This window comes from Erythranthe guttata, chromosome 13 (assembly GCF_056151865.1).
Source record: "Erythranthe guttata isolate IM_541 chromosome 13, IM_541, whole genome shotgun sequence".
NCBI classification, from domain to species: domain Eukaryota; kingdom Viridiplantae; phylum Streptophyta; class Magnoliopsida; order Lamiales; family Phrymaceae; genus Erythranthe; species Erythranthe guttata.
Genome location: NC_142545.1, coordinates 12,862,012 through 12,873,188, shown reverse-complemented (window position 1 = coordinate 12,873,188; position 11,177 = coordinate 12,862,012). Strand labels below are relative to the sequence as shown.

Below are 11,177 nucleotides of genomic sequence, written 5' to 3'. Positions count from 1 at the left end.
TGTTTTATGAAATTGACAATTCTTTCAGTATGTGTTCGTCAGGCATTTGTTTGTTTGTTTGTTTATTTTATCCTCTTTTAGTGATTACCTTCCAACTGTTGGCTCTTTAGCAGTTCGCATGTATTTTGTTTGTTCGCTTGCTCGTTCTTGCTTCTGTCTTCTTATTTGTGCGTACGTTGTCACATTTCTTTGGTCTGCCCCATTTAACTTGTGTCCTATACATTTTATCTGATTTACTACTTAGTTGTAAATTATAGTTAACAGTTGTAGAAAACCTTAACTATTAATTGGTCTGTTTCTTTACTGATGGAAACTTTTGGACACTTCAAAATATTTTTTTTTGTTGTTCATTGTAGAAAGTTATCTTTCTGCCGACCTTGAATAACAAATTTTGCCGGTTACTTTACTGGTTTGTATGTTGCATTCCGTACTATATAACAATAATCGACATAAATTTATGATACGAAGAAAAGAATCAAGTATAGCTCCATCAAATAGTTCGCAAGAAATTGAAATTTATTCCTTATCAAAAAATTAACTGGGCACCGGCACCGCGCCTTGCGCGCAGGGCCGATTCTGAGGGGAGGCGAAGTAGGCGGTCGCCTAGGGCCCCCGATTTTTTACGAAAATTTAGGGCCCCCAAATTATTGTATATACACTTTATATATTAGTATTTATTTTTAAAAAATTATTGTATATAATATTTTGGAACATCAATTCTAAAATAAATTTAAACTAAATAATCAATAGATATTTTCGCAATTTTCATAACCTTGGGGCCTCTAAATATTAAATTTATAATGTCTTAAGTACTTATTTTTATTCTAAAATAAGAATCAATATTCATTAGTGTATTCAAATTTATAAATATTTATGAAGTCTATTTGATATAAGGGTAAATTACAAACAACCCCCTGAGGTATGGTCAAATTACAAAAACACCCCTCTTGTTTGGATAATTACAACCACCCCCTCAACTCTTCAAATTTAGTGGAATCTTCGAGATTATATGAAATATTATCACTTGTGTACCCGTTTTATACCATTCAAACTCTACATTATGAAGTAAGATGATCATAATATGTGATTTTTAGCTTGTGTATATCAGTTTGTAGTGCATCGGAAACTGTATTTTTACACAAAACGAATACAAAGTAGAGCACATTATACGGAATCTAGATGATTATATTGAATTTGGCACAATAAGGGTGGAGGTGTAAGAAAAAATCATAGTTGAGGGGGGTATATGTAATTATCCAAACAAGAGGGGTTTTTTGTAATTTGACCATACCTCAGGGGGGTTTTTGTAATTTACCCTTGATATAAAGATTACTAGACATGGGAGAAAGTGAACCATCAAATCATATATATTGTGTATTTTGAATTTTTTTTTCCATATTCTTAGTTATTTTATATTCATACATTTCAAAAAATATTTCGGGGGCACTGCCCCCAACCCCCCATAATCTTTTACTTCATCATTTTTAGAAAATATTATTTATATTTTTGTAGCACATTCAATTTCTAACACATTTTAATAAAAAAAAAAATGGTTTATCAAATAGGGGCCCCCGTTTTCAGTTGTTCTTTAAACCTCGCCTAGGGCCCCCGAATTCTCAGGAACGGGCCTGCTTGCGCGGTGCTCAGAGACTAGTATATATATATATATATATATATATATATATATATATATATATATATATATATATATATATATGAGTTTGCTAGTTGAGAGTTTTAGTCCACCATATTTCAAAATCAGAATTTTGGTCCTGTAAGTTACAAAAGTTGAGAATTTTGGTTCTATGACCTGCTATAACAGGTAATGTGATGGTTTGTTGAATAAGTTGGCATTTAAAATATATAAATAAATAGATTAAAAATAAATTAGGTGACGTGGCTAATGAGTTGGATGGTTTTGGAGAAAACTATTAATCCTCAATGTCAAATTCACCAAAATAATGAGGAAATTTTAATATATTTAATTTTTTTTGGGTTATATTTGGAATAAAGAACCACAATAAACCCATTGAATAAAATCTACAACTATATTTTTATGAAGGAAATAAGACTAACTAATGTTTAATTAATATTTCTTAGTTTTTATTTGATAAAAATAATAATTAAATTAATATTTATCTAAATATTTCATTTTTTTACAAATCTATACTTAGTTATTACAATGAAATTGAACCAACAATCAAATTCAACATAAAACCGAAAAAAAAAACTTTTATTAAACCTTGTTGTAAAGTTAAATGACATGCACAATCATAATTAGTATAAGAAATCAAATACATATTTACGACTTAACCAAAAAAATAATAAAATAAAACTCTATTAAATTAAATGTACCAAAAAAGTATTCTAGAGACTCCAAACATAAAATACATTATCAAACCAAGAGTAACAAATATCCATAACGAGTAATAAAAAATAGTTAATTACTATTTTTATCAATCGAAAACTATGAAATATTTATTAAAAAATAGTTATTGCAAAAATGCTTATTTCATTCATCAAATAAAAATAATTTGATGGTATATTTTATTTCCCTCCAAAATTTTCCAACTCATTAGCAACATCACCTAATTTATTTTTAATCTATTTATTTTTATATTTTAAATGTCAACTCATTCAACCAACCATCACATTACCTGTTGTAGCAGATCATATGACCAAAATTCTTAATTTTTGTAACTTACAGGCCTAAAATTCTGATTTTGAAACACGGTGGACTAAATCTTTCAACTAGCAAACTTACAGGACTAAAAACTCATTATATATATATATATATATATATATATATATATATATATATATATATATATATATATATATATATATATATATATATATTGCTTAGTTTTGTCAATTTTTTACCAAATTTCCCACTATTTTCGGCCCATATTCTTTTATTTTTGTTATTATTTTCGGCCCCTATTCTACAATGCATACCATATTCTAGAGCTGGTTGATTTTTATTCACCAGTCAATCTATTACCGACCATATTTTTAGACGGATAATATTTTTTTAACCGTCCAATTGGATCGGGTCGATAAGTCCAACCAACCCATCTATAGTGGGTCGACTTCTAATATTTCAAAAGTTGGTTGACCGATAATTACCGATTAACCAACTATATTATTAAAATTTTATTAAAAATTATAAAACAAAGTGTGTGTTTTCTTAATTACGTTGAATTGCTTATTTTGAACTGATCGCACGGTGGCATTTTGCATAATGTGCATAGTTTTACTCCAAAATTTGAATTTTATTTAAGTGAACTAGATGGCGGGTATAATCTATCAACTAACTCATTCTGGAACCAAATATTAGGTTGTCAATCATCAACCGACCCACAAATATTGGGTCGACAAATTTGAGCAAAATTGGTTTGTCGAATAGATCTATTTTTAGGCTGGTAATAGATCGACCCAATCAAGTGTGAGTCCTACCATATTCTACAATGCATATTTACCTTAGAACAAGATACTTTAATAACATTGTAAATATTTGGTGCAATAATTTGCGAACAATATTTTTCCATTATTAATAACAAATGATGGTTCTCGTTATAAATAGAGGTAAAAATCAGACGGGTCAGATCGAAAATGACACTTCCGGAGAATCCTTTATCGAAAAAAATTCAGATTCGAATCGCAATCGGTGGAAGTCTATATGGAAAATTCATATTAATATTGAAACTATAAATGTAATTTCAGAAGATTTTTTTTTTAAATTGAAAATATTCAGTAGCTAGAAAACTGACCTAATTTGAAAATTCAATTTCAATTTCAATTTCCACCCCCAAATTACAAACGGAAAGCAGAGACAGTGAACAAGAGTGAGAGATGATGTAGAATCGCAGCTTATGCGAAATTTCTCAGACCAAATTTTGAAAAATGGTTCACAAAACTACAAAAACCGATAAGAGTGATACTGTATCTATAATCTATATATATATACATGCGTATGTGCGTGCGTGTGTGTGTGTGTGTGTGAGTGTGTGAGAATTGTGGAAAAGTTGGCTGAATAAGGCAATGATAATGAAGAAGAAGAAGAAATGTGAAGCAGAGATTGACGCATACATGTGGCGGAGAGCAGCCCCCTAATCGGATGAGGTTTGCAATTCTCACCTCCAATTACACTCTATCCTCTCTCTCTCTCTCTCTCTCTCACCTCCATTTGTCTTCTTTCTCACTCCTCTTTTTTTTTTTTTTTAAATTAAATATTTCCAAATAATTCTACTGTGTTCTATTTTATCCGTATCTGATTAGTGGTGTTGTTTCTCTTGCTTCAAGTTTATCTAGTACTAGTAGTAGTAGCCCCTCCACTGCTTTCCCCCCCTTCCATGCACTCTTGATCATCCTCAAGGTCTGTTTCTCTCTCTATCTCCCCCCCCTCTCTCTCTCTCCTCCAAACACACACACCCTGCACACACTCAAGGTGTTCTTCATCTTTCTTTCAATGATTTATTGATTTATTTATTTGCTTATTATTATTGGATTTGTAACTATTGTTTAGTCATATTACCAATCACTCCAACTGAAGCGGTTGGTTATCCGTTATAGAAACAACCAACTATGAAATGATCTGACATAATAGAATTTTGATCAAGATTCTTCTTTTACTATAATTTTGATCATGATTCTTTGTAGGGACGCGAAAAGAATCGAATACAACAATGGGGGAGGTAACAAATGTGACCGAGTACCAGGCTATTGCAAAGGAGAAATTGCCGAAGATGGTGTACGACTACTATGCATCGGGTGCAGAGGACCAGTGGACTCTTGCTGAGAACCAAAATGCATTCTCCAGGATCTTGTGAGTTATATATATATATATATATATATATATATATATATATATATATATATATATATATATATATATATATATATATATATATATATATATATATATATATATATAACTGCTAATCGTTGTGTTTTTATATATATCTATGTTACTTTCGTCTGATGATACATGTAAAAAATAATAATACAGGTTTAGGCCTCGGATTTTAATTGATGTGAGCAAGATTGACATGACCACTACTATCTTGGGTTTCAAGATTTCGATGCCTATCATGATTGCCCCGACTGCTATGCAGAAAATGGCTCACCCTGAAGGTAAGCTTTTAGTTGCAATTTGATTGGTCAGGGTTTAATTATACATTATGAACTCTTTAACACTATTAGGCCTCGTTTGGTTGTCAAGGTAGGATTAGCCGAGATAAGATTAAATAATCTAATGAAAATCCAATTATTTTATCGGTCCCGGGACGTCCAACAAAAAAACTCCCTAAAAGGCAAGATAAGACACGATAACATAATATTTCCAGGTCGACCCGGGAAGTTATTGGGTTTATAAAACATCAAACAAGGTCCAATTATTATATCATGATTGCCGAAGCCTTTTTTTTTTTTCAAAAGTTATTACATAATGATATTTTTACCCTGCTAATTTAGTCAGTCTTTAACTGACTTTTATTCTTTGCTCGACTTATCTTGATTTAGCTTTTGAATTGAGTGTGTCGTAGACTCGTTTTTTTGCAATTATTTTTCTCCCGATAAATTTGAAGGCTATGTGATTTTTTTTTTTTAAGTTTGCACCATCCAAACATACTCTGGCTTTGCATTTTTGTTTTCTTGCAACTAAACCGTTCGTAAATGTATTTACTCGTTTGTGAAGTAATACTTATAAGTAAGCTCGGGAAAGCCCGATATCCTCAGCCTAAAAAGCTGTTGGCATATGTCGTTTGTTTTTAAATTGAATGTTTCTTGTCAGTGTCCCGCATGGCGGCACGTACTTGTTGGATGTAACTAATTAACGTTGTGGAAAAAAATGTATTATGCAGGAGAGTATGCAACGGCTAGAGCTGCATCAGCTGCTAATACAATTATGGTTCGGTTTCTCTCACATTTCTCTAATTCTGTTCTAATTCAAATTTACAAACTTCCGATTCGTTTTGTTATAGAACTTCTGCGAAACATCTTTATAGCGGTCGTATATATTGAGCTCATTATTGCTAATGCGTCAAGAATTTAATTTCAGACATTGTCGTCGTGGGCCACTTCGAGTGTCGAGGAAGTTGCTTCGACAGGACCTGGAATTCGATTCTTCCAGCTCTATGTAAGATTTTTTAAATCGCAAATCTACACTTTATAATCGATTTGCTACAATTTTTTATTTATTATTAATCGAAACGTACTAAATATTCCTCTATTATTTGTTCAGGTGTACAAGAACAGGAAAGTTGTGGAACAGCTCGTGAGAAGAGCAGAAAGGGCCGGTTTCAAGGCAATAGCACTCACTGTGGATACCCCTAGATTGGGTCGAAGAGAATCGGATATTAAGAACAGGTTCAAATTACTAATTCAGATTTTTCATTTGACTGTAATAAATTTCACTTGCATTTACTAAAAGAAGCTGCGATTTGCTCTTGTGCAGATTTACTTTGCCGCCAAATTTGACATTGAAGAACTTTGAAGGTCTGGATCTTGGAAAGATGGACGAAGTAAGCGATGCATACATAAATCTTTTGTCTCGTCTGAATAATCTATCGGTTTTATGCTACATTTGAACTGATTACATTCTGTATTGTAGGCTAATGACTCTGGATTAGCTTCATATGTTGCGGGTCAAATCGATCGCACTTTGAGCTGGAAGGTAAATTAATTGTCTTCCTCGAGAACACGCACGTGTTTAGAATTGGTTTAATTTGAATAATCGGCACCAAAAATCTCGAAGCTCACACAATTTTCGATTGTTGACAGGATGTGAAGTGGCTACAAACAATAACCTCAATGCCTATCCTCGTGAAAGGTGTACTCACCGCCGAAGATAGTAAGACCGACAAACTCCTTTATCTTTTCTCTTTCTAACATTAATCCATTGCATATTAAAATCCCGTATTAACGGAATTTCTAAAAATCCCATATTAAAATACAGCAAGGATCGCCATCCAGAACGGAGCAGCGGGTATTATTGTATCCAATCACGGTGCTCGCCAGCTGGATTACGTCCCTTCCACTATCATGGCCTTGGAAGAGGTATCTTTCTATTCATTCACCTCCTCTAAACGCTTTTTTTTTTTTTTTTTACCGAGGCTAAAAAAAATCATTTCCATGTAATATAAGGTGGTGAAAGCAGCACAAGGCCGAGTGCCAGTATTCTTGGACGGAGGTGTCAGGCGTGGGACAGATGTCTTCAAGGCATTGGCTCTCGGAGCATCTGGCATCTTTGTAAGTCAAAAAACGGAAAATCTATCCCCCCAAAATGCTTTCAAACACATATCTATAAAAAAAATTATGAAACTATATTTCGTGGTCTTGACATTCAGATTGGGCGACCTGTCGTGTTCTCATTGGCTGCTGAAGGAGAAGCCGGTGTGAGAAAAGTACTGCAAATGTTGCGCGACGAGTTCGAGCTGACTATGGCTTTGAGCGGGTGTCGTTCGCTCAGTGAAATCACACGTAATCACATTTCGACTGAGTGGGATGCTCCAAGGGCTCTTCCATCTGCCAAGCTATAAGAGCAGTGCTTAAGGTTGAAATCGTCATATTTATTTTCGCCGTGTTCACTTATTTATGATAAAGAAGACATCTATATCGATATCTACATCTATATATTTCGTTATTGGGCAAAACCCTTTCATCTGTATATTATTTGCTTAATGAATAACGGTTGAAGAACTCTCTCAGGCTTTCTCCATCTGGATTGCCAGAGGGGGTTTTCGAGTTAAATCTGTTTTTGGCCGATTTTTGTTCTGTTTTCGACCTATTTTTACTGCTGCTCATACATAATGGTTGCTTTTAGCATTTGTTGAATGCAACCAATATGTAGATGTATTGTTTCCAAGCCAATTTTTTCACTGCAAAATAAGACATGTTGTAAATTATTTATACTGATAGAATAAAATAATTTTGATACAATTATTTTTTTTTAAATAAAATAATAAATTAACAAAATGAGGTAAGCTCGAGCTCGAGCTCGATAGAATTCACTTGAGCTTGAGTTTGAACCTAGAAAATGAAAGCTCGATAGAATTCACTTGAGCTTGAGCTTGAGCCTAGAAGATGAAAGCTCGATGAGCTCGAGATCGCAAAATTTGATACGAGCTTGAGCTTGAGTCTCGTTCACATCCCTAATAAAAACTGCCAATTCGATTTTTAGGGACCAAAATGCAAAATAACTGTAGTGAAGGAAAAAAAAGTCATTTAGTCATTTTGTTCAAATAACATATAGTTAAGGAAAAAAGAGCCATTTAGTCATTTTATTCAAATAATATCCTCTCCCATAGTAGGCATATGTTCCCCTTGGAAAAAATTGTAACTCAAATCCAAATTTGTTTTGATTGTCTTACATAGGGGTGCAAGTCGGAATGAAGTTTCCTAATTTTGCCGGTGGAAAAGAAATTATAATTTTTGAAAGGTTTGTTTTTGGTCCAATTCATTCGACTTTCAGCCTCATTCTTCGAAATAGGGTTGTTATCTTTATATATAAAAATAAAAGATTTTGAGATGTCAAGTTATAATGTATGTGGAAAATTCGAGTTGGTGGTATTGAAGTGAGAAAGAAACGGTATGTCCAAACTTAGTCGATTCTAGTATGAATATCTTTGATTTTGCAACATTTTTTTTTTCATTCCTAATTTCGAAAGTTCTTATTCCTATTTTTTTCAAATTTATATGGAACAAAGTTTGAATACATATTAGATACGAAAAGCTCATTCGATTTTGAATTTAAAAAAAAATAAAATGCTTCCAAATTTCCTTTTCTTATATAAGCTGATAAAAAAATGAAAATTCTGAATTCCGCCAAATTTCAATTCGAATTTGGAAAATAGTTTTTCGGTTTTTCCCCTTAAAATTTCCAAATTCCAATTCCGAATTTCCACTCGAAATTTCGGTATTCGGTTCTCAATTAAAAGTGTTATTTCTGTTATGACCACATGGACTCAACCAATAGAATTAGGTATATACATATGCCTTCACGTGATCTTCATATGTATGCCTTGTAGACCCTTGTATTAATACGTGTATTAATTTTAATTAATGACTATCTAAAACATATGATTCGTGTCATATCTGTAATAGGTAATCTCATGTATAAATAGATGTAATCTGGTGAGATGAATAATCACCTTTTAATTATCAAACATAATTTCTACACAGAAGCTTTGAGTGGCTATATTCCCTTGTTTTCTTGTATTAATTCTAGTATAGTTTCTTTATATTATTTTATACTATATTCTACAACACGTTATCAGCACGAGCTTTTGCTCTACAAATTTATAGGTTTGTAAAATTTATCTTTTCGTTGTGCTATTTCTACTTATTTTATTTTACGATGGCCGGAATCGAAAAACAAAAATTTCAAATCCTTGATGTTACCGGCAGTAACTTTTTATCCTGGTGCTTAGATATCAAATTACACCTCCAAGGGCTAGATCTTGTAAAAGCCTTGGATTGTGTAGATATCAAGGAGGCAAACAGGAAAGATGAGGCAAATGCTATGATTTTTATTCGTCATCATCTTTCCGAAGATTTGAAAGACGAATATATACAACTTGAAAGGCCATCAGAGATATGGCAAAAACTCAAAGAACGGTTTGATCACACAAAAACTGTGATTCTCCCACAGGCCCAATACAATTGGCAGCATCTAAGGCTGCAGGACTTCAAATCTGTTGCCGACTATAATTCGGCACTGTTTAAACTTGAGTCCCGATTAGCCTTGTGTGGAGTTAAAATATCTGAATATGATAAATTGGAGAAAACTTTCTCTACTATGCATGCCTCGAACTTGGTGCTCCAACAGCAATATAGGCAGCGCCAGTTTAAAACATATTCGGAGTTGATCTCTGTACTCCTCACAGCAGAAAAAACAAATGAATTGCTGTTGAAAAATCATGATTTGCGACCATGTGGGTCCCAAGCTGTGCCTGAAGCACATGCTAATCAAAATAGAAATATGGGCCGATTTAGAGGCCGTGGGCGTAGATACTGGCGTGGTGCACGCAGAGGTGGTGGACGTGGTCCCCCTCAAGATGCCCGAAATAATGACCGAGGTGGATATGAATATCCCCGTCGAAATAATAATAATACGGTCTGGCAGAGACAACCATTTCAGGCAAAACGCGATAAAGGCAAGATGCCCGCGGAAAGAATTCCAGAAAATATGTGTATTAGATGTGGAATGACTGGACACTGGGCCAAAGTTTGTAGAACCGCCCAACATCTGGTAAATCTGTACCAGGATTCAAAAAGAGACAAAGGAAAAAATGTCCAGGCAAATGTAACTGAGGCAGAAATGCCACTTGCTGTTCTTGAAGCCAGCACATCTGGGAGCATGCTTGATCAAGATCCTGCTCAGGATGGAGCCTCTCTTGAGTTATCAGATTTCTTTACAGATCTTGATCCTCTTGTATAAATTGCCAAATGAGCATCTCTTTTGGGTTATTTTGTACTCACTATGTATACTTTGTATATATCTCTCTCGGATGATGTAGTACCCGAGATTGAGCTAGTTTGTCTTTTGATGTATCCATGTACATATCTCCCTTGGAAGTTATGTTCCCGAGGTCGAGCTGATATTTTGATTATGTATAAAATTATGAGTTTGTTATTATATCATTTACAAACTATATTACGATTCAATATTAATTTTATGTTATTTAATTCAGGCAAACATGGAGAACATCGACAAAAGAGAAAATTGCCTACTCGATAGTGCAACTACACACTCAATATTCAATAATAAAATATATTTCTCGAGTGTGACATTGTGCAAGGCACAAGTTAAAACCATAGCAGGTTCCGCGGAAATAATAGATGGCTCCGGGAACGCAACAATTGTGTTGCCTAATGGTACCACTTTGCATATTGAAAATGCATTAATATCAGGTAGATCAAATAAGAATCTACTGAGTTTTAAAGATGTGAGACATAATGGATATCATTTAGAGACACTGGTTGAAAATACCGTGGAGTGCCTCTGCATCACATCATATGTTATGGACAAAAGAATTGTTCATGAAAAACTCGAAGCGACAGCTTCTGGAGTGTATTGTTTCCAAATTAGAGCTTTCGAATCCTACGCCACTATGCCATGGAAACTTGTTAATCCCAATATACACGGATTATGGCATGATCGACTGGGTCACCCA

The 11,177-nt window shown here is 33.6% G+C and overlaps 2 protein-coding genes across 3 annotated transcripts; both read left to right on the top strand.

Annotated features, from left to right (window-relative positions):
• Positions 1–4,086: 4,086 nt before the first annotated feature.
• On the top strand, positions 4,087–7,752 carry LOC105957109 (glycolate oxidase 1). Of its 2 annotated transcripts, none has more exons than XM_088812573.1 (12): positions 4,087–4,378; positions 4,663–4,828; positions 5,012–5,136; positions 5,865–5,911; positions 6,062–6,139; positions 6,245–6,369; positions 6,458–6,524; positions 6,614–6,676; positions 6,784–6,853; positions 6,959–7,059; positions 7,147–7,251; positions 7,350–7,752. In XM_088812573.1, the coding sequence occupies exons 2-12, from the start codon at positions 4,689–4,691 to the stop codon at positions 7,539–7,541; spliced, it is 1,113 nt and encodes a 370-aa protein (XP_088668699.1). In that variant the 5' UTR covers positions 4,087–4,378; positions 4,663–4,688; the 3' UTR covers positions 7,542–7,752. The 2 variants fall into 2 exon arrangements, with proteins under 2 accessions (XP_088668699.1, XP_088668700.1); XM_088812574.1 differs by having other exon boundaries at positions 4,256–4,450.
• A 1,590-nt stretch (positions 7,753–9,342) lies between these two features.
• LOC148765948 (uncharacterized) lies at positions 9,343–10,944 on the top strand. The gene has a single exon (XM_088811755.1). It carries the CDS (start codon positions 9,359–9,361, stop codon positions 10,439–10,441), a length of 1,083 nt encoding a protein of 360 aa, XP_088667881.1. The 5' UTR covers positions 9,343–9,358; the 3' UTR covers positions 10,442–10,944.
• The last annotated feature ends 233 nt before the right edge of the window (positions 10,945–11,177 follow it).